Source organism: Drosophila bipectinata, chromosome 3R, assembly GCF_030179905.1.
Source record: "Drosophila bipectinata strain 14024-0381.07 chromosome 3R, DbipHiC1v2, whole genome shotgun sequence".
In the NCBI taxonomy this organism is placed as follows: domain Eukaryota; kingdom Metazoa; phylum Arthropoda; class Insecta; order Diptera; family Drosophilidae; genus Drosophila; species Drosophila bipectinata.
In genome coordinates this window covers 8,038,826-8,064,473 of record NC_091739.1, presented here as the reverse complement: position 1 = coordinate 8,064,473, position 25,648 = coordinate 8,038,826, and the positions used below count along the sequence as shown (strand labels likewise).

General features: G+C 43.6%; 10 protein-coding genes across 23 annotated transcripts in view; 5 read left to right on the top strand and 5 right to left on the bottom strand.

The window, feature by feature from the left end:
- Nucleotides 1-108: 108 nt before the first annotated feature.
- On the bottom strand, nt 109-4,024 carry LOC108128729 (transmembrane protein 47). Of its 3 annotated transcripts, none has more exons than XM_017246482.3 (7): nt 3,868-4,024; nt 2,110-2,353; nt 1,971-2,046; nt 1,710-1,896; nt 1,499-1,648; nt 1,383-1,445; nt 109-1,325 (listed from the first exon to the last, which is right to left on the bottom strand). In XM_017246482.3, exons 3-7 carry the CDS (start codon nt 2,019-2,021, stop codon nt 1,165-1,167), a joined length of 612 nt encoding a protein of 203 aa, XP_017101971.2. In that variant the 5' UTR covers nt 2,022-2,046; nt 2,110-2,353; nt 3,868-4,024; the 3' UTR covers nt 109-1,164. The 3 variants fall into 3 exon arrangements, with proteins under 3 accessions (XP_017101971.2, XP_070137127.1, XP_017101970.2); XM_070281026.1 differs by lacking the exon at nt 3,868-4,024 and adding an exon at nt 3,487-3,626; XM_017246481.3 differs by lacking the exons at nt 2,110-2,353; nt 3,868-4,024 and adding an exon at nt 3,487-3,838.
- Nucleotides 4,025-4,288: 264 nt separating this feature from the next.
- On the top strand, nt 4,289-5,858 carry RNF220 (ring finger protein 220). The gene has a single exon (XM_017246480.3). The coding sequence runs from the start codon at nt 4,433-4,435 to the stop codon at nt 5,615-5,617; it is 1,185 nt and encodes a 394-aa protein (XP_017101969.2). The 5' UTR covers nt 4,289-4,432; the 3' UTR covers nt 5,618-5,858.
- Nucleotides 5,859-6,738: 880 nt separating this feature from the next.
- Irp-1A (Iron regulatory protein 1A) lies at nt 6,739-8,980 on the top strand. Its single transcript, XM_043212250.2, is given in 6 exon segments — nt 6,739-6,815; nt 6,870-6,962; nt 7,017-7,186; nt 7,242-7,603; nt 7,605-7,972; nt 8,032-8,980. Coding segments are annotated over 6 exon segments (1,830 nt in total). The 5' UTR covers nt 6,739-6,805; the 3' UTR covers nt 8,859-8,980.
- A 151-nt stretch (nt 8,981-9,131) lies between these two features.
- Trax (Translin associated factor X) lies at nt 9,132-10,250 on the top strand. The gene is made up of 2 exons (XM_017246727.3): nt 9,132-9,905; nt 9,958-10,250. The coding sequence occupies exons 1-2, from the start codon at nt 9,196-9,198 to the stop codon at nt 10,139-10,141; spliced, it is 894 nt and encodes a 297-aa protein (XP_017102216.2). The 5' UTR covers nt 9,132-9,195; the 3' UTR covers nt 10,142-10,250.
- Nucleotides 10,152-11,432, bottom strand: LOC108128878 (aprataxin and PNK-like factor). Its single transcript, XM_017246728.3, has 3 exons — nt 10,772-11,432; nt 10,549-10,712; nt 10,152-10,492 (listed from the first exon to the last, which is right to left on the bottom strand). Exons 1-3 carry the CDS (start codon nt 11,335-11,337, stop codon nt 10,266-10,268), a joined length of 957 nt encoding a protein of 318 aa, XP_017102217.2. The 5' UTR covers nt 11,338-11,432; the 3' UTR covers nt 10,152-10,265.
- An 84-nt stretch (nt 11,433-11,516) lies between these two features.
- Nucleotides 11,517-15,263, bottom strand: LOC108128876 (colorectal mutant cancer protein). Its single transcript, XM_017246726.3, has 7 exons — nt 14,688-15,263; nt 13,932-14,181; nt 13,540-13,872; nt 13,362-13,480; nt 13,005-13,306; nt 12,234-12,944; nt 11,517-12,174 (listed from the first exon to the last, which is right to left on the bottom strand). The coding sequence occupies exons 1-7, from the start codon at nt 14,973-14,975 to the stop codon at nt 12,042-12,044; spliced, it is 2,136 nt and encodes a 711-aa protein (XP_017102215.2). The 5' UTR covers nt 14,976-15,263; the 3' UTR covers nt 11,517-12,041.
- A 483-nt stretch (nt 15,264-15,746) lies between these two features.
- Nucleotides 15,747-17,881, bottom strand: LOC108128572 (coiled-coil domain-containing protein 149). The gene is made up of 6 exons (XM_017246248.3): nt 17,644-17,881; nt 17,008-17,592; nt 16,838-16,945; nt 16,694-16,781; nt 16,495-16,633; nt 15,747-16,441 (listed from the first exon to the last, which is right to left on the bottom strand). The coding sequence occupies exons 1-6, from the start codon at nt 17,722-17,724 to the stop codon at nt 15,856-15,858; spliced, it is 1,587 nt and encodes a 528-aa protein (XP_017101737.2). The 5' UTR covers nt 17,725-17,881; the 3' UTR covers nt 15,747-15,855.
- A 162-nt stretch (nt 17,882-18,043) lies between these two features.
- On the bottom strand, nt 18,044-19,982 carry LOC108128906 (copper homeostasis protein cutC homolog). Its single transcript, XM_070281946.1, has 2 exons — nt 18,362-19,982; nt 18,044-18,296 (listed from the first exon to the last, which is right to left on the bottom strand). Exon 1 carries the CDS (start codon nt 19,928-19,930, stop codon nt 19,154-19,156), a length of 777 nt encoding a protein of 258 aa, XP_070138047.1. The 5' UTR covers nt 19,931-19,982; the 3' UTR covers nt 18,044-18,296; nt 18,362-19,153.
- Nucleotides 19,983-20,081: 99 nt separating this feature from the next.
- Nucleotides 20,082-22,397, top strand: Ccm3 (programmed cell death protein 10 Ccm3). Its single transcript, XM_017246773.3, has 5 exons — nt 20,082-20,381; nt 20,497-20,674; nt 20,735-20,867; nt 20,932-21,096; nt 21,507-22,397. The coding sequence occupies exons 1-5, from the start codon at nt 20,316-20,318 to the stop codon at nt 21,589-21,591; spliced, it is 627 nt and encodes a 208-aa protein (XP_017102262.1). The 5' UTR covers nt 20,082-20,315; the 3' UTR covers nt 21,592-22,397.
- A 141-nt stretch (nt 22,398-22,538) lies between these two features.
- Rbp (RIM-binding protein) overlaps nt 22,539-25,648 on the top strand; it is a 28,725-nt gene continuing 25,615 nt past the window's right edge. For all 12 annotated transcript variants that reach the window (XM_017246460.3, XM_017246458.3, XM_017246463.3 and 9 more), the window contains exon 1: nt 22,539-22,909. In XM_017246460.3, the coding sequence (XP_017101949.2) occupies nt 22,812-22,909 (98 nt within the window). In that variant the 5' untranslated portion in view covers nt 22,539-22,811. The remainder of the gene's footprint in view (nt 22,910-25,648) is intronic.

Genomic DNA, 25,648 nt, shown 5'->3' with positions numbered 1-25,648 from the left:
TCTGATGTTCTTTGATATATGCAATGAATGAACTTTGAATGATTTATTATGAATTATGAATTATACTTAAGAATAAATTAAATACAAATTATTATAAGATCATTTAAATAAATGTTAACAAAAGTGGTCAAAAACGGTTTTATTTTTGTAATTTGCATGTGATATGTTTAAGAGTGTGTTAATAAGACAATAAATAATTAAATCATAGGTGGTTACAAATGTTACAAGTACATAAAACGAATGCATACACTTAGGCTTTGACTTAAACAATAACTGAACGGCTCGGGGACATTCGAGTACGAGTATAGTACTGGACAGCTGCTTGATTAAATTATTGTACAAAAGGTAAAAGTGACGCGAGCCACACATATTCGAGAACATATTCGAGAGTGTTGGTCGCCCGATGATGCACTGGGACACACACAGGTGTTTCCATAGTTACAGTATTTAAAACCGAATCTCTTGAGTACAAATCATATAGACAACGATGATGACCTTAGTCCTTCGTTTACATACACATAAGATTCTAATTTGGATTCGATAAGTGGGAGATTACATGATGAGTACATTGCTATGTATATGTGGCTGAGTGTGAGTACGATATTGTAAGAGTTCTAATTCAACCTGGAAGGCCAAGTATGTTGCCTCAGGTTTCTACCAAAAAGAAAGCCCTAAACATCCGCTACAATGTTGGGTTGAACTCATTGGACATGCAATTTTATGTATATATGTTTGTGGTGGTTAATGCGATTAGCTTTCAGAATTCCTAGACGTATGTATATGTGACTGACTGACGACTGACGACTGACCGGCTGACTACATGATAGATAGATGGGGGTCGTGTGTTTGATCTGGGTTGATCTGCTTACGATTACCTTTTCGAAACGATACAAAATACAAACTCATTGGGGGGAAACCTCATCTAAACAAATGCCGAGTACTATGAGAAGGTGGGAGGGGTGGCTGATGGCTACGGATTATTTTTTGGTTTTAAATGGTCATGATATACACAATCATAATTATAACACATTCGTTTAGCTGCAAATTGCTTCTTTTCTAGAGTCTGATTTGAGTCGAAATCTATGTGTCTGTGTGTGTTGCTGTTGGTTGGCTGCTATATACTTAGGTCTAGAGAACGACGTCAGGCAGGTCGTGCGGCCTTGCCTAGGCGCGCATTTGGTTTTCATGTACGATCTTCCTCTCCTTATAGTAGATCTCCTCCGATTCCTTATCGCAGAGAAGCAGGACCACGGCCCCGAACAGGAAGATGGCTGCTCCCCAGCCGACGCCATAAGCCCAACCGAATTCCCATACTCTTCGATTGCCTGAAGATGAAATATTGATATGAAATACGGTTTTTCTAGAAGAGAACATCGCCATACCCAATGAGAGCTCGCCGGCAAAGCATACAGGATATACGATCAAAGCAGAGAGCACGGCCAGCACTGAAAAAGAGTCGTTAGTACTAGGATTAGACTAAGAAAAGGCTGCTACTCACAGGACACGAGCATAACCAGTACCGCTATGCGATAAAACTTATACTTTAGATTGTGATTCTGCGTTTTGAGGCCCAGACCGGTCAGTACTGTGGCAATGACATCCGTTACCAGCGTGATGATGCATAGAGCTGCTGTGGCCTTGATATATCCTGTGGACCAACAGAGATTAGTTTAAGTTAAGCTTGATCTCCATCTATCTTAATAATTCACCTATATCGCGAGTCCAGTAGCATCCTGGTGGATCCTGAATGTTAAACGGCAAGGGAGCCACCGAATCGTCCTCGATGCAGTGCACAAAGAGGCCTTGCCGCCAGTCGGCGGCCATCAGCCAGTCTGTGGATGCCAGGGCCATGATCATCAGCACCACCACGATGACGCCGCAGATAAATGCAATCACCTGTGAACGAACGAGACAAGCGGAGAAATGGGCTTAGCTATACGACTAATTGCAGTGATGGCAGGTGGACAGACCTTTAGTGGCCGGGTGATTGTGATGGTCTCGATCGTGGTCGTCGGTGCCATTTTCTCTGCTGGTGGACGTAGTACACTGCACACAAGATAATCGTTATTAATTGCATGACATATCAGTGGCATGCCGACCCGAACTCACCTTATCGACTATACAGGCAGAAAGGTGCTGCCTGCGGCTACTAATTGGAATGCGTTTCTTGGTTAGTTTTGCTTAGTGGGATGTGGGATGCGGGAGGCGAGTATGTGTTACTCTGGTTGACTTTAACAATCTAAATATAAATGCTTCAATTGGCGTTTTATTGCTTTTGGTTTGCGCGTTCAGGTTATATCCAATGCGGTTCAAAATTTCAATTTTCTGGCGGCGATAGCAGCCCGTTCAACATCTGCAAGGCAATGGGGAGAGGGGGAGAGTTGTTGGTTTGTTAGAGGAGGCGGGAATCCCAAATTCAAGAAACTGGCGACATATCTAGCGACACATACAACATGTGCGTTTACATCAAAGCAGTTAAATAAGCGCCATCAACATGCAAAACAATTGGAGCAACAACGACGGAGGAGGAGGGCTTGCCAGGAAGGATGAGCACGAATCAAATTGCGGCAACTAGGCAATTTTATTTACATGCAATTAAGAGCAACGATATGGGATTCTGTTTCGGCAACTACATCTCTACAAAAAGAGGAGACTGTGGTTGTAAAATCTGGCACTATTCATGAGTGGATTAACTGTCGCAATTCACCAAACACTGCTGTGTTGTCACAGTTGAATGGCTTTTTGTCATTGTTCGTTATTTAAATCGACAGACAACAGGGCGGCGGAGTATTTGGATCCGTTTGGGGCGGAAGCGAGGGCGCATTATGGCGCAATGCAACTCTCAGACTTCAGATGGAAATATTATTCCCTGCATCATTGTTAGGCTTAATTCCCCTGATGTATCAGCCTGAGTACCGTGCCAAATTATGGCATCTGCGAGATACAAATGCCAAAGATACATGTATCTGTGTCCGAGCAAATGTAGCGTCTAGCAAATCTGCAGATTTTGCTCGGGCCAGACGATTATTTTGTTTATTTATAGCGGCTCGACGAGATTAACACCAACAATATTTTTCTGATGCGAGAGTACCAAGGGTACTGTGCCTACAGTTGCGGGCAAAATAATAGGACATCTTAATAAATATAAATTGATTTTTAAATTATAACATATTTTTTATTTTTAAGTAGCTTTCAAAACAATTCATCCTTTTTAAGTGTTCTCTGGTTGTCCTCGGCTGTGGACCTACATATGTATGTATGTGTGGGTGAGTGGCATGGCAACAGGATCAGAATGGTTAATTGCTATATAGAACGTAACGGCAGGCAAAATTGGGGCAAACGACGGCATATGCAAAACAACAACAACAACAACAATATGGGGTCTTGGGGGGGGTGCAGTGGAGCAAAAACGGAAGCAAAACAAAATACGGACAAAGTACCAAATGCGATATGCGAATTTTATAATTTGTTTAGGATGCAGGATACCTTTCCTTGTAATAGTCCAGAGTCACCGATTCGGAATCAAATTCTGAATAATCGGGCAGCGACTCGGCGTCAAAGGAACTCATTCCGCTGAGCGTGTAAGTGGGCAGGACGTTCATTCGCCACCCAACGAGGCTGTCCTGGGGTAGTTGTTGCTGATTTTGCTGTTGCATAGTTGACTTTTAACGACTTCTCGACTTTTGTTTCAACAATATTGCGAAGACAAGACTCCAATTACAATTGGAGGCACGCACACACTACCACACGCCCACGACTAACGCACTGACTCTGAATGAAAACTACGCTATATTTTTCTCTATTCTCTTTTCGCTGCCTTTTCGTGTCGCTTGTTCTTTCGCCCGTTGCGAATACCTGTGCACTTACAGTCTGATAGGGAAGTTGCGTTACTTTCCCTCTTTCACATGTTCTCCACCGATCGGGAACTTTTTCTATATAATCAAAAAATAAAAACGACAAAAATAATAATGTTTTGCTTCCCACATCACAACTGAAAATTAGTGTGCCCGTCGATGATGCCTGGATTTGCCAGAAGAGTTAGTTGCCTGTTACTTTCAGTGATTTTCAAAATCACAGCATTATTGAAGGTCGATATATATCATTTTGCGATAAAATCTAAATTAATAGCTAAATTAATTTATCTAGTTCGAAAAGGGTAAATTCAACAGTTTATTTATTTATTTAATTTAAATTCATGTTTTAACTTTTTTTACATTCCGCAACAGTTTTCCCGAACAAGTGCTTACTTCAATGTGACCAGAGCCAAGTTTGCTAATCCTTTAAGAGTGTGACCCTCGTTGGAGTATACTATGGGAACATAAGGTCGGCGTCGCGTGGCTTCCCGAGATTAGCGAACAAAACAACAGCATCAGTACAATCCTTTGTATTAAATTCTTCCAAGGAGGCCGTCCCCAGTGGACCCTAGTCACACATGGCCACGGACACTGTGTCCAACGGCGAGAACTTCGCTCAACATACGCCCGGCAACGGGAATGGCGACGACGATGTAATCTGTCCAACATGCGATGTGAAGATCAAGCGCAGCCAGGTGGCCGATCACTGCCAGGTGGAAATGGAGCGTTTGCATAATCCGATCAGCGTCAGCAGCGCGGGAGCAGCAGCTCCTCCACCCACAGCACAATCCAGCTCCGGTGGCAGGCAGCCGTGGAGCGTTTTTCAGCGGGTGCAGCGTAACCGGCAGGCCCGTCAGCGTCAACGAACCAGAAAACGACCGGCATCTCCAGCCCCAGCGGCCCCTTCAGTTCCCCCATCAGCTCAATCTATTCCTGCCACAGCGCCACCGCCAACCGTTCCAGCAGCAGCCCCAACTGATTCCAGCCAGGCCACCTGTCCCATTTGTAATCGTAAATTTCCCCAAGCCAATATCCAAGAGCATGCCAACCAGTGTCTGCGCAGCAGTCGTAAGAATGGCCAGGCCAACGGAGAGCGACACTCTAGCGAGGATTCCGATGACAGTGAGGAGTACGAGGAGTATGAATGGGCTGGCCAGAAACGCATCCGCGTATCCACCCTGGTGCAGGGTGGCTACTCGGCTCTTGGCTTAGGCCAGACAATTAAGTACAATGGCAGTCAGGCGCAAGATGATGAAGATGAGGATCTCAACGTCGACGAAGACGACACTCATATATATGGGCCTACGCAGTATGGGGAGGGTGATGTGATACCTCTGGTCAACGAGGATACCGATGGAAACGTTTCCGAGGTTGATGTCACCAGCTACGTGCGCAGCTTAATATCTTCCAACGATGCGCCGAAGCCCACCAGCTCTGATGTAGAAGCAGCTAATTCCACGGCCGCCCAAGACCCAGTAACAAATGAGGAGCCATCCACCTCTCGCTCAACGCGTTCTACCTCCCAAAATCAACTGCAGGTCATCGAGTCGCTAAAGGCCAAGCTGCGAGCCTACGAAAAACAGGCACAGGGGAAGTACAAGTGCCTAATTTGCATCGACGACTACAAGAACCCCGCCATTTCTGTATCCTGCTGGCATGTCCACTGCGAGCAATGCTGGCTGCAAACCCTGGGAGCTCGAAAGCTATGCCCCCAGTGTAATTCGATTACCACGCCGAAGGACTTGCGCCGCATTTACCTGTAAAACTAAGCCAAGCCACAACAGATTTGTTATCCCTGCTGCAACTTTGTTTGTGCTTGCTAATCTTGGGAAAATAGTTGATAATCTTAAACAATTATTTATAATAACATAACAACTATGATATGTGACATAACAATAAGCAGACAATTGTAACTATTACGATAAACTATGAAATCCATAGAGTTCAGTTATATACGTTAAAGTATATATGTATGAAAAAGAGCACACACGATTAATTTTAATTTCGAACTTACGAAATAAACCTTAAAATGATACTCAATTTCTAGGAATGCAGTTTTTGTATTGTCTTAAAGATTGCCTTGAAATTAGAGGAGGGATTCTTTATCTCTAAGAAAAATATTTTTGGATCTGGAGAATCTTCAAATCCCTTCAGAAATTTCCAAAAATGCATGGAGCTACAATATTGCCCTCGCCTATGGGTACATCTTTTTCAGTGTCTATCGGGTTCTTAAACGGAATACCTTAAACAAACAATAAATCATTTTGTAGATTTTTTGTTCATTTTTCTAGGGGAAAAAAATATCAAAATAATACCCCTTCAAAATATGGAAAATGCATGGGAGGAGCAGTAAGGGCTACCTTGAAGGCTATATCTTTCCCAATTCCTATCCGATTCTTAGGCGGAATAGCTTAAACGATTTGTAGATCAATTCTTTATTAATTTCCATCAAAATCCAACAATAAAATATTTTTTAGATTTTTTGTAAATTTTTCTGAAAATATTCAAAATATTCCTTCAAAATATGAAAAATCCCACGTATCTTGAACGTGGGAGGTGCAGTGCGGGCCACCGCGAAGGCTATATCTTTGCCAATTCCAATCCGATTCTTAAGTGGAATATCTTGAACGATTTGTAGATCGATTCTCTATTAATTTCCATCAAAATCCAGACACACAATATATTTTAATTTTTTTGTCAAATTTTCCCTTCAAAATATGGTAAATGATTAGAAGGAGCAGTAAGGGCCACCGCGAAGTATTAATGTATTTTAAATATCAGATTTTAAACTTTTCTTTCGACTTTTAATGAATAATTATTATATTTTTAATAATTAATTAAAAGTATTGTTATTTTAAAACAGCAAAAATTTTTTTTCGGTGTACTTTGTCGTAGAGTAGCTTTAACCATCTGGCCACACTGATTGCCTTGTTTTTGTCCAATTCTCCATCATGTCCTCCAGTAGGTTTTAATTGAAGATAACACGATATTTAGCTGATTTAAAACCCTTTTCAGGCGCCAATCCTTTTGCTCAATTTGAGGAATCGTTCACCAAAGACGGCAACGTCTACAAATACTTCGACCTGCCCTCCATTGACAGCAAATATGGTAAGGCTGACCCAACAATCATGGAACTATCTTTATTACCTCGACTTTCCACAGATTCCCTTCCATTTTCTATTCGCGTTCTGCTGGAATCCGCAGTGCGTAATTGCGACCTCTTCCACGTTCTAGAAAAAGACGTGCAGAGCATTTTGGGATGGACCCCTGGCCTGAAACAAGGAGCCAATGACGTGGAGGTGTCGTTCAAGCCGGCACGTGTTATTCTACAGGTAGGGGAGTAGACTTTCCCTAATGCAGACTTGTGGGTAATGTACATATTTTAAGGATTTCACTGGTGTCCCCGCCGTGGTAGACTTTGCCGCCATGCGAGATGCCGTCCGGCAGCTGGGCGGCAATCCCGAGAAAATCAATCCCGTCTGTCCCGCCGACCTGGTCATTGACCACTCCGTGCAGGTTGATTTCGCCCGCACCTCGGATGCCCTGTCCAAGAATCAGTCCCTGGAGTTTGAGCGCAACAAAGAGCGCTTCACATTCCTCAAGTGGGGAGCCAGAGCCTTCGACAACATGCTGATCGTGCCCCCTGGGTCCGGCATAGTGCATCAGGTTAACCTGGAGTACTTGGCGCGTGTAGTTTTCGAGAGCAATGAAGCCGATGGTTCGAAAATCCTGTACCCGGACAGCGTCGTTGGAGAAACTGGGCTTCGATATCGTCGGCTACGGGTGCATGACCTGTATTGGAAACTCTGGTCCTCTGGATGAAAATGTTGTGAATACCATCGAAAAGAACGGATTGGTTTGCTGTGGTGTCCTTTCGGGCAACCGGAATTTCGAAGGACGCATCCATCCCAATACGCGAGCCAACTACCTCGCTAGTCCGCTGCTGGTGATAGCCTATGCCATCGCCGGACGAGTGGACATAGATTTTGAAACAGAGCCGCTGGGAGTGGATTCAAATGGCGAAAATGTGTTTCTCCGCGACATCTGGCCTACCCGATCTGAAATTCAAGATGTGGAGCGAAAGCATGTTATTCCAGCCATGTTCCAGGAAGTTTACAGTGAGTACTAAGAGCGTTTGGATTACTTCATAATGATATATATATTATCTCACAAACAGGCAAAATCCAGCTGGGCTCACAGGACTGGCAGACGCTGCAGGTTTCAGATGGAAAATTGTATCCTTGGAGTGAGGCATCTACATACATCAAGCGGCCTCCCTTTTTTGAGGGCATGACGCGAGAGCTGCCTAAGCTGAGCAGTATTGCTAACGCCCGTTGTCTTCTCCTGCTGGGAGACTCTGTGACCACCGATCATATCTCGCCGGCGGGATCCATTGCTCGGAGGTCTCCTGCAGCGCGTTACTTGGCGGAGCGTGGGCTCACGCCGCGAGACTTTAATTCCTACGGATCCAGGCGTGGCAACGATGCAGTTATGGCTCGAGGAACCTTTGCAAACATTCGACTCGTCAACAAGCTCGCCTCCAGAACAGGTCCCACCACTTTACACGTTCCCAGTGGCGAGGAGTTGGACATTTTCGACGCGGCGGAGAAGTACCGAAGTGAGGGCACTCCTCTGGTTCTGGTTGTTGGCAAGGACTATGGAAGTGGCAGCTCCAGAGACTGGGCCGCCAAGGGACCGTTCCTTCTGGGCATCAAGGCCGTGCTTGCCGAGTCCTACGAGCGCATTCACCGCTCCAACCTGGTGGGTATGGGCATTATCCCTCTGCAGTTCCTGCCAGGGCAGAACGCCGAAACTCTGAAGCTGAGTGGCCGCGAGACCTATAATATCGACCTGCCTAGCGACTTAAAGCCCGGCCAGCGCATCCAGGTGGAGGCCGATGGAAATGTTTTCGACACCACGCTGCGCTTCGACACGGAGGTGGACATTACCTATTTCAAAAACGGTGGAATTCTGAACTATATGATCCGCAAGATGCTGGATTAACCAACGCATTTTCAAGCAATTTTATTCCATGTGCATTTCAATGTAAATGTTATTTTTTATTTTAATATGAAATATTATATTTGAGTTTTTGTTTGGTAATAAGCTGTGCTTATTTCTTTTAATATATAAAGGCTTATGTTTGATTAAATTTATATAATTTTAAGGGTCTTTGGGCGGGCGATTTAAATGTAATAGTGTTTTAAACCCCAGTGTTGAAAAAGGAACTAGTTCAACGTGTTCCATATTCCACTGTTCCCTATCGTCGCTAATTTGACGGACATGTTAGACCTTTCTCCACGTCTATTAAAGAATTGTTTGGTATAATCAAGCTTCAACCATGCCGAAAAATCCAAGCGGTGGGCAGCGAAACGGTGGTCCGAAGAAGCGCCAACCGGCAGTTGCTCTGGACGAGGACAATCCCATTATTTTGGCTTTCACAAAGTATTCGAACGAACTTACACAAAAACACGACCGTCATGAGAGGATTGTCAAGCTTAGTCGAGATATTACCATTGAATCGAAGCGCATTATCTTCCTGCTGCACTCCATCGACTCGCGGAAGCAGAACAAGGAGAAGGTCCTCGAGGAGGCGCGCCAGCGTCTGAACAAACTGATTGAGGTAAACTTTCGGGCCGTGGCCCTGGAGCTGCGCGACCAGGATGTCTATCAGTTCCGCTCGGCCTACTCACCGGGCTTGCAAGAGTTCATCGAGGCGTACACTTACATGGAGTATCTGTCCAGCGAGGACGCGCAGAACAAGGCCAAGTGCGTTTCGGACTGGCAGGCTCTTCAAGCGGTGATGCAGTATGTCGAGGATGAGAAACCCAAGCCAAAAGATGAAGACGGAAACGAACTGGATGAAGTGGTTTCAACACCGGCAGAAGAAAGCCTCAAGAAATTCCAGTTTTTTGTGGACCCAACCGAGTACATTTTGGGTCTCTCCGATCTTACAGGAGAATTGATGCGTCGCTGCATTAATTCCCTTGGCAGTGGCGAGACGGACACATGCATGGAGACCTGCAAAGTCCTTCAGCACTTTTACAAAGGGTAGGTTGTTTACTTTCACTAGAAAGAAACCAGCTCATCTTTCCAATTTCAGATACATTAGCCTGAACTGCCAGCGAGCCCGTGAATTGTGGCGTAAGATTACTACCATGCGTCAGAGCGTTTTGAAAGCCGAGAACGTCTGCTACAATGTGAAGGTACGCGGCGGAGAGGCAGCCAAGTGGGGTGCTACTTTTGACCAGAAACCAGCCGACGATGTTGACGAAGGCTTCTACTAAATATAAACTATTATATATGTTTATAATATATATTAAGTAATTTGGTATTTGAAACAACTTAGTCTAGAATAGATTAACAATAAACCCTAAAAAAGGGATGGAATGGAAATACAGTTCCACCTATTTAATCGTAATCATCGCTGTTGATCCGCTGACTGTCGAACTCTAGCTCATCCTCCTCATCATCGTCGTCTACATCCGCACCTGGACGATAGTCTGCATCTTCACAATTATTATCAGCAAAGGGATCCTCTTCCTCATCCTCCTCCTCGTCCTCTGAAGCATAATCTTGTTGCTGGTTTTTGGCTTCCCGTTGGCGGAGACGATTGCGAATGTTCTGGGCGGAATTGACTGGAGTTTCTGACCTTTAGTCCACTTGAAGTCGAATCGAAGCGAATCCTACTTACAGTCTGGAGGATGCGAGTGCTGTTGAAAGTGAATTGGATTGCGGCGGTAACAAGCATTGCCGAAGGGACAAGGTGGGGTGCCTAGGGGCGGTTCCGGGAAGTCCGGTCGTCGATAGTCGGCATCTCCAGGATGAGCTTCAGCACTTTTATGGACTGGATTGCGTCTAGAATTGTTTTTGGTAAGTAAACTAGTTTATATCAGTTAGTAGTTTGTAGTAGAGACCTGTAACAACGAATTCCAAAACGGCAGGAGGGCCTTGCGCTGCTTGAGGACACAGACGAATCGCCTGCGGATTGACCATTAGTGGTTACAGCTGCTGCTGAAGGATCTGCAGTGGAAGAAGGTTCCGTTTTTACGGAATTCGTTGAGGATTCAGCTGGTTCTGTTTTGATTATTATTTCAGAAGGATCACTGGTGGAAGCAACTGGGGTCGTAGATTCAGCTGGTTCTGTTTTGATCATTATTTCGGGAGGATCACTCGTGGAAGCTACTGAAGTCGCAGATTCAGCGGGTTCTGTTTTGATCATTATTTCAGGAGCATCACTTGTGGAGGCAACGGAAGTCGTGGCTTTGTCATCTTTATCAACAGGTTCGCTTTTTATTTTGACTGGGTCTTCCGAGATAGGTTCAGTTTTTATGGAAACGACAGGATCGTCCTCCTTCGGGCGTTTGTTGGGACTGCTTTCGTCGTCAGAGTTATGCTCATTGTTGGTGGTATTATCAGGTTTTCTTTTGATACCCTGATTGAGCCCTGAATCCTCTTGAACAGATTCAGTTTTAGAATCCATTTTTATTTGGTGTCTCCTTTTTTAAAGGAAGGTTTATTTCAGCCGGGGTTTATTTTGCTTCCAATTTCACAAGAATGCGTAGAATGTTTCCTAACACTGAACTTTTCTATCGATAACCTATTTACTTACCGATTCCTGCCATGGGCGCCAAAATTTGAAATGTTTATTTCATAGTCATGTTATATATTTGTACAATTTTAAATACGTATTGAATTCATATAACAAGCAAAATGCGAATACATTATATAAATATAGGATTCCCGTGTATGCGTCGTGAGTAACTTCTTAGTTTGCCTAGTCGTATGTACGTATGTATATGTAATTGCTTGAGGCGTCTGGTTAAGGACTTGTGATCCAATTCCACGAACATCCTGATAGATTGGAGCCATGCTCATGGCACCTCAAATATGTATATTTATATGTATATGTAGTTGGTGCAGGCCGATTCGTGGGGCAAGGCCCCATCCGACTGCAAGTTAGTTGCATGGCACATTCGTGATACTGTCGTCTTTTTTTCTCGCATCGAATCCAAAAGTGAAGCTGGGTGCTGGTCAGGTGCCTCCAATTCCGGTGGGCATAGCATAGGGAAATATAAAGCGATATGATCTAGAAGGGAAATACTCTTGCGGGATATGTGACAAGCGCGCCCGCACCACTTCCAGCTGCTCCCTTCACAGCAATGATCCGATCCGATCTTCCATAGCCTACAGTGTCGTTTCAGGAACATGTTTGAGACGTTGGTCATGCTCCATTCGCAAATCGATAATCTTCTGCTCTAGCTTTTTAACACGCATTTGGTACTTGTGCTTACTATGCTCCAGCATTTTTCCCAAGTTGCTAGAGAGGATTATAAAATATCAGTCAGAGTATGCTTAAGCATTTTAAGGATGACTTACTGGTTCGACTTCTGTAACTCTTGAACGTTTTGATGCAGTTGCTCGTATTTCTCGTCGGATGCCTTCTGGGATGCCGTGACATTGGCCAGCAAAACCTGGATGCGACTTTTTAGCTCCGATTCCCGAGTTAAGGCCTCCACCAATTGCTGCTCCGTTAGAGCGGCGTGCTCCGCCTCTGAGTAAGATACCCTGTTGCTTGCTTGCAGTTGCTTCAGTGCATCATGAAGGATGGCCACCCTTTCGTTGGCATTCTGTCGCTCTTGCTCCGACTCATCCATCTTACTTTTGAGTTGCAAGTTTTCATCCCGCATCTCGAGCAACTCCTGCATGATAACGGCCGTTTCCAAATCGATTGGAGACTTCTTGTTTCCATCCCGCAATTCGTGCTCCTTCTCCAGTGCCAAACGCTTCTTCTCATAAACATCGCTGAAGGGTGACTCTAGGCTAACAACTGTGTGCTGGACACTGGAGCGACGTCCTTTTAGCTTTGAGACATGGTAGCGCAGTCGATTGTCGTCGTCGGAACACCATGGGCGAAGGCCCTTTGTAACCTCCTCACCAGATAGATTGATGTTGTGTTGCCAGGGTCCAAGGCTGTTCTCGCAAATGTTCTTCTCCCTGTCCAGGCGGGATAAAAGATGTCTGGCTACCGCTTCTACAGAACGCCGACTTTCCTCTGCCGCAGCCGATTTCTCGCTAAAAAGGGCCAGCCTTAAAGAAGTATTGAAGTAAATTAGATAATCGGAAAGACTTATTCATGACTAGACTCACTTGCTTTCCAGCAGAGCAAGCATCACATCATAGGCTTCTATGGCGCGATCGCTGCAGTTTAGAGCAACCTGCAAAGCCACTGCGTTGGACTCGTACTTTCCACATAGGAGATACAAATGATCCGTGTGCTCCTTGCATTCGTCCAGCGTCAAGGCCAGCATGGTGTTCCGCATTTCCAAGTGGTCTACGCGCCGCTGCAATCGCTCCAATTCCTTGCTCAAGTACAACGGTTCTATGAAGCTTTCCATGAACATGTTCTGCTCTTTTAATTCGCCCACCAAGTGCTCCACGAGATTAATGTGCTGTAGAATGGGATATATAAGTTTTCTTGAATAACTCCAGGGTGTAAAGTCCAACCTCATTGTCGGGGCGATCCTCGCTGCTTTCGTTTTTGCTGGCACACCGCAACTTCACTCTTTCGGCCATTTTGGGCACAGCAGGCACTCGTTTCTGGGGGCTCGTCATGGAGACACAAGCTGGAACACATATACGGCATGACTTTTAAACTTATTCCAAACGATACTAATGCTATTACCATTTAGATCGTTGAGTCGATGTCCACCATCGTTTACCTCCGATTCGCAGCCAAAAAAGGACACTTTTGTTTGTTCCTCCACCACAGCGTTGTCCTTTGTGGCAATCTCTGATTGAAGAAGTGCAATCTGGCCCCTTAAATGTAGCACCTCCTCCTGCAACGCCTCCACCTGGCCCTTATGGCTCATTTCTTGGGGCTTTGGGATGATGTTATCTAGGCTGGCAGCACTGCAGGCGCCTTCCAGATCCTCGAGTGGTTCTGTCTGGCACTCGGCATCGGGATTGGTCAGATTCAGTTCCGAGTTGTAAATAGAACCTTCCTGAAAACTTAATTCTGAAAAAAGATCAAAGATTTAATAAGATTCCTACAAGTTTAGAGCCTTGAAGACCTACCACTGCCATCCGGTTCCTGCTCCTCCACAATGATGTGATCCTGCTTGCTTCGCAATTTTTTGCTCAGCTCCGCTATGACGCAGTGCATCTCGGTGATGCGGCACTCATGCGCCTGACTCACCACCTCCAGCCGCTTGTGGCACATCTCCCGTTCCGCATTGCTCTCGGATAGCTGGCGCTCCGCCTGCTGCAGGCGCTGCGTTAGCTCTCGCACCCTGTTTTCCAACTGCTGGACCGACAACTGCTCAACCTGTAGGTGGAAGTAAAGATGGAATTAGTACATACAAGGATCTAATATTGTCTTGTCACATTTATGGGTCTCCGTGCCAATGGCTGGGCCATCAGGGTATATTCCCAGCTGCGCCGCTTGTCCCCACTGGGGACCGCCGGAGTATCGCTGCAGCAGAGGCAGCTTAGGCTGCGCGGAAGCAGTTGCTCCGCAATCATGGCCCAGTGGAAAATTTTGACTGGCGATTACGTCGTCATCCGCGCGCATTGCAACTGCTCTCCGCCGCTGCAGCTTGACCCTTGGCCCTCGGCCTTCAACACGCATCTGCGCACTGGGCACCACCTTCCCGCTCGATGGCCCCCAAAATATATACACTTTAAAAAAATGTACGATTGTTTTACATTAATTGAAACGAAATCAAACTTAGATGGTTTTACAGACAAAAGGAGGGATAGGATAGGAATTAAAATACAAATAAAACCGAATGTCTTTGGAGACTATTTTCTTTCAGTGCAGGTATCACTCACTTTGTTGACAATGTCCAGTGTGGAGCAGCTGGATATGTTGTTGTCGCTTTCGGTGGCAGTTGTGTCGCGATTGGATACCTCCGGGGAGTCTAGATTATAGGATCCCACCAGATGCCTGTTGGCCGGACCTCCCCGAGGCGAAATACTCCCAAATACATATTCGAAATCCTCTCCAGACGCGCTGCCAGAATGTTTCCCTTGAAAGCCGCAGGAGTCCCGTTTGCCACTGCGTCGCGGCACATCTGTGGCTATTTTTGCCACTCTGGCCACTTGCACGTCGTTGGACATGATGGGGGACCGTTGAGAGTTAATCTCTAATCTCTTCCAGACTTACAAGCGGCTTTGTTTTCCCCGCTTAACAGTGGCTTTTGATTTTTGCTCCATTCTCAGACTGGGTGGCACCGGCTAGACTCTACATGGCGATTTCCATTCGAGACTTATTTGAATATTTTAATTTATAATTTTTGATTTCGTTTTCGAGGTGGAACCGCCTTGATTTAGGCCAGTTGTAAGGAGCCAATTGTTTATTGCATTCTTATCAGAAATGTATACCAGACAGCCTTTTTTTCGGGAACTCACAGTGTTGTAAAGCCCCAAAAAACAGTGTTTAAGCAGTGTTTAGAATTAAATATATAACTGATTGTTTATTTTGAATCTCTTTTCAAATAAATATCTATTAAAAGAAATAATATAGTAAAAATGTATATAAAATTAAAATATTTTGAACTCTTTAAGATTCTAAGGAATAACATATTTATCAGAAAAGCTATCCTACCTTTGTGAAAAACCTTATCCATTAACTAACAGAAAAATTTAAAGTTAAAAATAAAATGTATATATAAGCTAAATAAAATGTATATATATAAATATATAATAAAATAAAATGCTAAATATAATGTATATATAATCTAATTTTTTAAACAGGTCAAATTTTTAAAAATTGATGAAGAATTGGATACAAATGAAATTCCGATTTTTTAAGAAAATAAAATGGAAAACAAATAAATAAAATAATTATCAGATCCTTAGTGCATCCCAGCTGAAAAAAAATATCCTTAATTTCTCACACATAGTTATTTATTGTACGCTGTTGTGGGAATATACAGGTTATCATTTTATCAACACGGCGATATGGTTCCATCTGTTCCATTAAGAGTCCTGAATTGAACTAGTTTTGTCCTAAAGGTAGGGAGGCAATATTCTCCGCCCTTATCGCCACCATGGCTTCGTAGTCTCGCATGTCAAGCTCGTGTAGGGCCTTTTGCACCAGGTTGGCTAGGTGTGGTGGCAGATCCTTCAAGTCTTCCATCCGTTCTCGGGCCACGGCGCTGGAGATGCGTGGAGTTCCATTGCAGCGACTGCCAAAGCCTCCGTTCCCCGAATCCGTAGTTGCAGACGAAGACTTTTGAAAGAAGCTTGGTCGCACATCGGCTCCATAAACAGATGAATCCACGGACTCCGTTGATAGTGATGACATACCATCGTCGGAGTGCAGCTTGTGCTTCGCAGGGTCGGCGGATTCAGGAGTCAAAGTGCCGCCAACTGCATTCTCTGCACCAATGGACGGAGGGCTGCTGATGGCATCGGCTTCATCATCAACCATGGCGGCGCAATAGCCATTGAGAAGCAGCTGAGAAGGAGCGTAGCCATAATCCTCATCCTCTTCCGCTTCAACGACATCGTCATTATCCTCGTTTCCGGAAAGCAACTGCTGCCACCGCTGCTCCAGCTCTGTCATCTTGCCAGCCAGAATTCTAATGGAGATCTCTTAGTAAAGAAATTGAAGATTTTTAACCGAATACTTTACTTGTTGGTCTTCTTCTGGTGCGACAGAGCCAAGTTCTTGTCATTGAGATTGTCTAGTAGAGCCAGACAAAGGGATTTTAGATCATGTATGGTTTCAGTTTTCTGCGGCAAGTCAATACCACTCTCCAGGATAGATTTTACTAAGGGGGAGAAACATATAAAATTATATTAATTAAATAATCATTTTTAGATCAACTTACCTTGCCTGGGGCTCAGTATAGTTTCTTCGTTTGTGCTGCCCCCGCCAAGCTTAACAATCCCCTTTTTGCGTTTCGCATCTAACATGGTCTGAAATAATGGCTTTAAATAAATGATTCTTGGAGATTTTTAGGGATGGAGCATACCTTGTACTTGGTAATGCTTTGCTTGCTTAGCTCCAGTTCACTTTCTTGGATCTTCACTCGTTCGTGCAGGTACTTGTTCTCCAGCAAAACGCTATCGATGTCAAGGAGCTGTAAAGATTCTTTCATTGATGAAGAGCTTTAAAAATAAATCTTATTAGATAAAAACTCACTCTTGGATGTGTTTTTTTAGCTCTGAGAGCCACAAATAGTTCATGGTTCAGCCTATGCGCCTTGCACTTGTACGCATCCCTTTCCGTGATCAGCTCCTCCTTCTCATCGATGACAGCTTTCAAGTCGAAGGCCAGCTGGGCGTTTCGCTTCTTAAGTCCCTCCAGGTGGCAGATAAAGTTGGCTCTTTCGCGGCGCCACTGAACCTCCTCCTTGTTGCGAGCGGCGTTCTCGGTGGCCATGGCTTGCACCCGCGTCTTGTTGGTAGCTTCCGTTTCGCGCAGCAGTTCCATGTCCCCTTGGAGTTCATTGAGTCGTTGCCTGAGAGCCTCAACCTCGGTGCTGAGCTTCAGGTTCTGCTCTCGGGTTTCGTGGAGAAGGGCGGCCAGACTGGAGTTCTCGCTGAGGGCTCCGCACCCGCCCACGGCCATAAGCTCACTGTTACTCTTAAGAGCAGAGTAGCGCAGCTGCAGGGTCTCGGCCACGAGCTTGTACTGATCCCGTTCCACACGGAACTGCTCGAGTTCCTGGCGCAGGATTCTCAGAGCCTCGACCTTACTCTGGAGCTTGCGATGCACGGCCGAAGTCTGCAAGAGCACATTATGAATTATGCGATGGTGGGTGAAGGAGTAACTCACTTCTACGTTGTACGAGGCCATATGCTGTCCAAACCCGTGGCTACTGGCCACGTCCTCCAAATCCATCGTAAATGTCTCCATTCGATTTCCGATTTCAAAGCTTCAGTCGTTGACATTGACAGTATATACAAAATATATGGATTATTTGAAACTTTTCTACAATTCGTGCGGTTTTAAGGATTTCATGCTGGCCAAACAAATTGAATGAATCAATTTTTCAAAGAAACCTGCGCACTAGGCTCCAGAATGTATGCTACATCTGTTGGACTTTTATCGATAACCGATAACTTTTTTGTTAAGGGGGAAGTACAATATATTTTTGAAAATTAATTAACAATAAAGAATTGTTAAAGTATAGAATTTAAAAATTAATACAAACTTATATTCATTTATTTACAAATACAACATTTTATTTATAGACTTTACAGTTTACAGATACGGGTTTTTGTGGAAAGAGTATCTTGATCTTGTAACTTTCATGTCGCTAATGCTTGTATTACTCGACCACCCAATTCTTGAAGCTTCAGGGGATAGTTGATAAACCTTCTGTCGTTTTACAAGGGCACTCATTACTCGTCTGCAAATCGTCTTGACTTCCATAACAGAAGTTGTTTCTAAATTCAGATTATCAACAGTCTTTACAATACATTGAACTGAAATTAAAGGTAAATCGAAGACAGATTAGAATATAGTACATATATTTCTTAAAAATATTGACCTCTTTGTATAAGTTTTTGTTGGCGATTTAAATTGGAAATGGTTCTTTTTCTTTCGTAATCCTGACAAGCATTTTTCTTATCCAAATCTCTTTTGAGGGAATTCAAAAGTTCTACAGTTTCCCTGTGCATCTCCACCAGGTGGTGGGGGTTCTCAACCTTTTCCGTCACACTTTCATCTGTTGTGGGCTTGCATTGCGTCCAACTGATCTTGCTGATGTTGGTCACCTTACAAGATTCACACAAATGATTGCTCTTTTCCTTCTTTGGATGGTTGCACGCCTGTTGTAAATCGAGTCCCATCGAGCTAAGGTCTTTCTCAAGCTCCAGCATGTCCAGCGACATTCCAGAGTGCATAGATTTAACCACTACCAGCTGGCTGGCTTGGGTCTTTAAATGTTCCTGCTCATCATCTAGGAGGGACTTCATACTCTTTCCATTACTCTGCAACCTGGCGATAACTTGTCGGTTGGACTCGGTCACACATTTGAGGTCGTTGATTTGATGGTTGAGCCTTCGAGTATAGTTTTCCATTCTGTGCAACACGTTCTCCACGTTTTCCAACTGCTTTAGAAATGGACTCATCTCAGGCGAAGAGGGTTCTATTGTATCTGCACTCATGCTGATTCGGTGAAAATGAGATCAAAATTTTTTTGTAGGTTTTATATTAACTTTTAGAATTTTTTCGGTAAGACTACTTAGCTACGGGACAGTCGTCACAATTTTAATTTACATAAAGGTACATGGTCGGGAATGAAAAAACAGATCAGGTAACTAATTAAATTCTTAAACAATCAGCAGCTCATGGCACTAGCTATGGTCACCATTTTCCGCACTACGTTCGGATTGGTTCCGTAGTATGGATCAATATCCTGCTTTCCCATCGTCACGTCACACTCCATTCGAGTGGTTGTGGGCGCTACATAGTCCTCGCTGGCTGTGTCCATGGCTGAGGCGTGGAACTCGCGGCACCGCGTAGTTGTGAGAATTTCTTCGAGATTCGGCACCTTGATGCCGGCTCCGGGCATGATAATTATTTCGCGGTGATGCTTGGCAATCATCTGCGCTAGGAAATCAGCCCCCGCGGCGGCCGAAGGACGAAACCCGCTGCTCAGTATTCGCTTGAAACCGAGCTCCTTGAGCAGCTGAACGTTCTCGTGCATAAATTTCTGGTCTGTGAGGTCGAAGGCTCGATGAAATGTCACGGGTAAGCCATCCGAGTGCAGCATTACCTGCCGGCAGTGGTCCACATTGATGGATCGATCAGGGTTTAGTGATCCAAAGACGAAGCCATCAGCACCGTTCGCTCTCAGAAGATCCATGTCCGTCAGCACGGCACTTAGCTCTTTATCGTCATAGACAAAGTCTGTTCCTCTCCGGGGCCGCAGCATGCAGAAAATAGGCAGAGTAAACGAATCCTTAAGAACCTTGAGAGTGCCAACGCTGGGAGTCAGGCCACCTTCTCCCAGGGCGGAGCACAGCTCTATCCTGGCAGCACCACCATCTTCGGCCGCAAAGGCGCTCCTAATAGAGTCAACGCAAACTTCCAGCTTAATATCTTGGCACGACATCGCTCTTATCAGTAAGAATCCCGATGGTAAACAAAAATATTCTTCTGTGCTAGCGATGGCCCTAGCGGCACTAACAATCAGCTGTTTTGGCTAGGCCATCGCCAGAAAAGTGCTATCGATAGTCACGGCACAGATACTCCCCTCAGTTGCATTGCTGGCAACACTGTGTCATTTTGTTGTGAACAATTTTTGTTAATTTTATAATTTGATTTGCCCAGGAGAGAGGAGAGTGCGTCGTAGCGTCGATCGGAAGTAAAAACAGAATCAGATGCGGATGCAGTTCCTGAAGTGCAGCATGCGCCAGGCCAAATAACGCGAAGAACGCAGCAGCAGCAGGGACAGAAACGTTGCAGCCTAGACCGAGCGTACTTGGAGTTACATAGAAATGACCATGGGCGAGCCAACCTCGTCTCTCGTTCTGCCCGTTATACTGCGGCCTATTTTCTCACAGGTAAGTAAGCCATCTCCGCAAGATTCGTGGCAGCGGTCGCGGCTCTGACTTTGGCTGTTGCGTAAACGCTAGTACCAATGTAAATGTGGTTGTATCTTGTAATTTTCCATTGCAGCTCGAGCGACGCGACGTTGGCGCTGCCCAGTCACTGCGCTCGGCCATTCTCAAGTCGGAGCAAAATAACCCGGGCTTCTGCTACGATCTAGTGGCCACGATCGTCCGAAAGGCGGACCTACACGTAAACCTAAACGAGGCCGTGCTCCGATTACAGGGCAACATTACAGAGGCAGACCGTAAGTGGTCATTGATTCAATTCCTTGTGACACAAATAGTTATATCCATTTTCTACGCAGTCAATGAATACCGATTGACGCGGACCGAGGAGCCGTTCCAGGAGCTAAACCGCAAGTCGGTGGCTCTCAAGGTGATCCTCAGCCGCATACCCGACGAAATAAACGACAGGAAGACCTTCCTGGAGACTATTAAGTAAGCAGTTGTTTTATATCTGCTTATATTATAATTTGTAAATGTAATCTCCATTTTTTTACAGAGAAATCGCCAGCGCCATAAAGAAACTGCTCGATGTGGTCAACGAGATCGGCTCGTTTATACCGGGCGTCACGGGCAAGCAGGCCGTGGAGCAGCGCAAAAAGGAGTTTGTCAAATATTCCAAGAAGTTCAGCACAACGCTGAAGGAGTACTTCAAAGAAGGACAGTAAGTAGAACATGAAGCTCCCCCCTCCAATGTATTTACATTGGCCTTATCATACGATACGCGGCCACGGCATGATAGCCGGTTTCTTTAATCGGCTCATATCTGGTTTCTTATCGTTTCGGGCCAACCGCTCGCATGATGTCACCGCATTGGCATTCCGGGTGTTTGTTGTTCGGTTTATCACATTGCGGCGGAGATTTTTTTGCTATGGGTGGCGGGGTTTGCCTACTTTAAAATTTAAATGGAAACCAAATTGGACGATTAGGCGCTGATAGTTGCGACCTTTGACTCTGTTGTCATTAGACGTGACCTTTCAATCTAATCGATTTTCAATTTAGTAAATAATTTAATCTGATTGTAGTGGGTAATCACCTAACTAATCGTTTGTACTTTCTTTGATCTATTTTCAGACCGAATGCAGTATTCATAAGTGCACTTTTTCTAATACGGCAAACGAATCAAATAATGCTGACAGTTAAGAGTAAATGCGAGTAGAGAATTAAACCCTTTAATTATGGAAATTTTTAGTGGCATTTTAATTTTATTTCTAAATAACCATTTAACCACAAACAATTCAAATAAACCAAGACCGAACACACTTAAATACCCAAATCGCCTGATGCAACAAGCCAAGTTAAAATGTTTGAAAAGTAAATGCAAATCTGTTGTAATTAAATAAATAGGCCCATTGAAAATCATTTACGTATAATAGTAACTATAATAATAATAATCGGACACTAAATTCAACAAAACCTAGGCATTGTAATTAATTAATGAGCAACTATTTATTAATACGATGAGATAGATGTGAAGTGTACGAGTATCATTTTGAGTTTACAATTTATTGTAAATAATTCATTCTTTTTCTGTTAACACAACAATATCAGTTTGTTTGTTTTTGTGTTTAGGAGAAAGCGTCTACGAATAAATTTAAAATTAGTGAAACAAAACGAGACACAGGATGATATGTATTGTATGTAACAAAAATAGTGGCGGAGGAATCGAAGGACACTTGGATTTTTAACTGTTTTTAATTGTTAGAGTTTGAAATTGTGAACCGAAACATAATAATCATTTACTTAATAATATGTTCGATTTCAAAATGCGAAAGACATAAGTAGCCGAAAGCACTATCAACACGAAGAGGAAAGAAATTATTTTATTTAAAAAATGTTACATGAAAAATAAAGAAACAAAAAAAGAACCTAAAAATAAAAGTAAAAACAGAAAACAAACTCATACTGTAGTCATAGCGAAAAAAAAACGACAAATAAATGTATTTATATTCCAAAAACAACAAATACTTTCATTTCATTTCAACATGGGCTTATGAGCCCATAACAGCTACTGTTAGTTAACAGTGGAGGCAACAACAGCGGCCGAACGTGTGGGAGCACGATAACATTTTCAACCCCAAATTGAGCGCCTGTGGAGAAAATTGCCCGTTTTTCAGTGTCATTTGGCAGAAAAATCGATTCCATCGCACACACTGGGCCACTCTGGGCAGGTTGGGCAGAAATCAGAGTACAAACCAGCCGAGCAGCGCGACCGAGATGACCCACTTTTCGGTTTTCGCACTGGAACCCAACTGCTCTACCAAACTAAATTAAATGTGCAAATATATACGGAGTTTTTTTTCTATCGTTAGATTGCGCTAATAGTAGCATGTTTAATCGCGGAAATTATGTACAACTCGTAGTCGTAGTGTAAACTCTATGCATTTATGTGAATTCCCCAGCGCAAACGTGGAAGAGGAAAACAGGCGACCTGAAAAAGCAGCGAGCAAGAAGCAGAAGCAGAAGCAGCAAAAAAGGTTCGCATCCCGTTATGTCCCCCCGAAAAAAACGACTTAAGGATAATATTTCGAAAATCTATGAGTCCGTCGTGATAAAAGTAAACCAAATCCTAAAATAAAAATGGCATAACAAAACAAAATTTTTTCGGACTGGTCCCGGGTGGCACACAAAAAAAAGTTATGCGAGCGAGCGAGCTGACGAAAAATTTCGCTCTACACCAAATGTTTTCCCAACAGCACCGCTGCTGCGTGAAAATTTTCATTTCCTTGATGGCTGAAAAAACAAAAAAATGGAAGAAAAACGAAATTGTCGCGTGTGTCAAGAAAGAAAAGCAAAGTGCCCAGTGAAAAATAAAATAATCTCATGCTAAAAAAGAAAATGGTTGGCCAGTGAAAAGTAAAAGTGTAAGCAAGCAGCATATCGATGGAGGTGGAAAAAGAGCAGCCGACGTAAAATTATACTCTCCCACACACACACACACACATACTCCTATCCCATACAAACACACCCACATGCTGATGCACATACATTCGTAAAATATGCAAATTCGAGTAATCGCACAAATACCAGTGCAATTTAAACCCTGAATGAAAACGAAAATTTCGGTCAAAATTGTCGTATTACTTGGTATTACTTGTCGAGAAACAGTGTGCATAAATAAAATCCCCTGACAAGGACTTTAATAAACCAAATCAACTGCAGTTGCCTAAAAACGGCGCCAATACTGGCTCACCCACACACACACAAACAGACCCGTATCCGTATAGTCCCTCGTAGGCAAGTAAGTAGATGTAAATGGCCACCGAAACTAGAGCAGCACCACTACCATCACCAAAACCATATCAGCGCAATGGCAGTAGCGGCATGTGTCGCATGCCTGCCTCTCTGCAGTGTTGCCTACTCTTTGGGGCATCATATATCACATTAAAGTTGCAATATTTGTACTCTTTATCATGTTTTAGTATTTTGCGAAGAATAATGTGATTGCATAGCTAGATATTTATTCTAATTTTGGGTTTAAGGTCTTTAGTATTTATTATTTTGTGAATTATGATCTTGAAGAGTTAAAAGTTATAATTACTTTACTATTTAACTCTAAAAGTCAAATATGGTGAGAAAAAGGCTAACTTGGCATTTCCCAAAACAATTCATATTCAAAAGCTGCCAACAGCAGTAAGTAGTGCTACGGCAGCGGAGCGGATGAACGAAAAGTCCCAGTTTCTGGCTCTGGGGGCGGTTCTGACACTTGCCTCGGCCTGCGCAACAACAGTGTTAAAGTTGTTTGCTGCTGCGTGCGTAACACAGCTATTACATACAACCCACACACATGCACGGCGCTGCTCCAAGCAGGAGCCAGAGGGGATAGAGGCAGGGGAGAGTTGTGCTCCGGGCTCCGCAGAGAGTGGGCAGGTATTGGCGTGCGGTTGACTACCTCCCCACCCTCCTTCACGCCAACATACACCCGGAGTTGGGTCCGGGTAGGTGTAAATATTCTCCGTGAACTACAGCCGTAACAGCTCCAACTTAGTAGCTCTGGAGTTCGGAGTTCCACTCCCTTTCGCCACCGTTCAATGGCAATTGCTTCTGATTGAATTTCGACGTTTAATTTTGGCTTTTGTTGTTGGCTCTTACGCACTTTGTTTATATTTATGAGACGCAGCGTTTAGCTTTCAAGGCAATGATCCCAAGTCACGCTCTCAGCATAACCCAATCGATTCGAGTTTAGTGTTGGGATGAGGGAGGCTAAGATGTCGATATTGTTAAAGAACTACAAAATTTATAAATATATTTTACATATATATCAATGAAATTCAACAAACATACTTTCTATAGTGAAATATAGGTTCTTAGAGTTTTAAGACTCTATGTTCAATAAAATGTTATTTATAAAGAGGAAAATATGAACATTGGTTAGGTTTACTGGTTAGGTCTTTAGGACTATGAATATTTATTAGATCATGACCTTATGAGCTTATGTTGGAACCCAAGTTTCTTTAGGACTTACTCATTCTTTAGAACTGCAAAGAACTCATAATGTTTTGGTGAAAAATGTATATTTCAATTCGGTTATAAATTGGAATTGGTATTCATCCATCCATTTATCAAAAAATACAGTTTCTAGATAATCTTTTTTAAAGTTTGATTTCAAGATCCTTTAAAGGGGTAATTGTTCCTACTAGGAAGTACAAGTCCTAAAGTATTTCCTAAAAGTATCCATTTTTTTTGCCTATTATTTCAGCCAGGATTAATCGTTGACTGTGGCCAATTTTGACATATGGCCATCATTCATTGATTTTTATGGGCTGGGAGGCAGCCAAGCTGCTACCATGGTTGAGTGGCCGCATGAGATTTCCCCTCTTAACTGCCCCACCATCCTCTTGAAACTCATATAACTGCTATGACGTTTTTTTTTTTACATATATACACAGTATATATATATTTATATATATATTTTTTTAGCGACAAATTTCGTGTGACTGTGCTCTGGAGGGTGTGTGTGTAGTTGGCTATAAATAGGCGAGATAGTTTTTTGCTCGTGTTCTTGTTTTGCTTTTTCCTTGGCTCTGCGATTGAGGTCAAACCATCAGAAGGATAATGAACTTTCCCAACATCTCAAATGTAATTGCACGACTTTAAAAACTTTCAGTTGCCAGTGTTGTTTTAAAAAGTTTTCCCAGCTGTCGTAGGCTTCGAGGTCGGTTAAGTATTTACATCTGACTATTTATTCATTTATACAAGTCCTGGCAATAGGATTC

What these genes read in the sequence shown, in the direction of transcription:
- LOC108128729 (XM_017246481.3), bottom strand. Translation starts at nt 3,656, where the DNA reads ATGCAACAGCAAAATCAGCAACAACTACCCCAGGACAGCCTCGTTGGG. An exon ending in CTGGACTATTACAAGGAAAG is followed by an intron (nt 2,047 to 3,486) that starts GTATCCTGCATC and finishes TCTTGTGTGCAG; the next exon opens with TGTACTACGTCCACCAGCAG. An exon ending in TGCCGGCGAGCTCTCATTGG is followed by an intron (nt 1,326 to 1,382) that starts GTATGGCGATGT and finishes TTTCATCTTCAG; the next exon opens with GCAATCGAAGAGTATGGGAA.
- RNF220 (XM_017246480.3), top strand. Translation starts at nt 4,433, where the DNA reads ATGGCCACGGACACTGTGTCCAACGGCGAGAACTTCGCTCAACATACG.
- Trax (XM_017246727.3), top strand. Translation starts at nt 9,196, where the DNA reads ATGCCGAAAAATCCAAGCGGTGGGCAGCGAAACGGTGGTCCGAAGAAG. An exon ending in CTTCAGCACTTTTACAAAGG is followed by an intron (nt 9,906 to 9,957) that starts GTAGGTTGTTTA and finishes TTCCAATTTCAG; the next exon opens with ATACATTAGCCTGAACTGCC.
- LOC108128878 (XM_017246728.3), bottom strand. Translation starts at nt 11,337, where the DNA reads ATGGATTCTAAAACTGAATCTGTTCAAGAGGATTCAGGGCTCAATCAG. An exon ending in TTTGGAATTCGTTGTTACAG is followed by an intron (nt 10,713 to 10,771) that starts GTCTCTACTACA and finishes AAACAATTCTAG; the next exon opens with ACGCAATCCAGTCCATAAAA. An exon ending in GCACTCGCATCCTCCAGACT is followed by an intron (nt 10,493 to 10,548) that starts GTAAGTAGGATT and finishes CAGAAACTCCAG; the next exon opens with TCAATTCCGCCCAGAACATT.
- LOC108128876 (XM_017246726.3), bottom strand. Translation starts at nt 14,975, where the DNA reads ATGTCCAACGACGTGCAAGTGGCCAGAGTGGCAAAAATAGCCACAGAT. An exon ending in GCAGGAACCGGATGGCAGTG is followed by an intron (nt 13,873 to 13,931) that starts GTAGGTCTTCAA and finishes ATCTTTTTTCAG; the next exon opens with AATTAAGTTTTCAGGAAGGT. An exon ending in AGGATCGCCCCGACAATGAG is followed by an intron (nt 13,307 to 13,361) that starts GTTGGACTTTAC and finishes CCCATTCTACAG; the next exon opens with CACATTAATCTCGTGGAGCA.
- LOC108128572 (XM_017246248.3), bottom strand. Translation starts at nt 17,724, where the DNA reads ATGGAGACATTTACGATGGATTTGGAGGACGTGGCCAGTAGCCACGGG. An exon ending in TGGCCTCGTACAACGTAGAA is followed by an intron (nt 17,593 to 17,643) that starts GTGAGTTACTCC and finishes GTGCTCTTGCAG; the next exon opens with ACTTCGGCCGTGCATCGCAA. An exon ending in CTAAAAAAACACATCCAAGA is followed by an intron (nt 16,946 to 17,007) that starts GTGAGTTTTTAT and finishes GAATCTTTACAG; the next exon opens with CTCCTTGACATCGATAGCGT.
- LOC108128906 (XM_070281946.1), bottom strand. Translation starts at nt 19,930, where the DNA reads ATGTCGTGCCAAGATATTAAGCTGGAAGTTTGCGTTGACTCTATTAGG.
- Ccm3 (XM_017246773.3), top strand. Translation starts at nt 20,316, where the DNA reads ATGACCATGGGCGAGCCAACCTCGTCTCTCGTTCTGCCCGTTATACTG. An exon ending in TGCGGCCTATTTTCTCACAG is followed by an intron (nt 20,382 to 20,496) that starts GTAAGTAAGCCA and finishes TTTCCATTGCAG; the next exon opens with CTCGAGCGACGCGACGTTGG. An exon ending in GAGTACTTCAAAGAAGGACA is followed by an intron (nt 21,097 to 21,506) that starts GTAAGTAGAACA and finishes ATCTATTTTCAG; the next exon opens with ACCGAATGCAGTATTCATAA.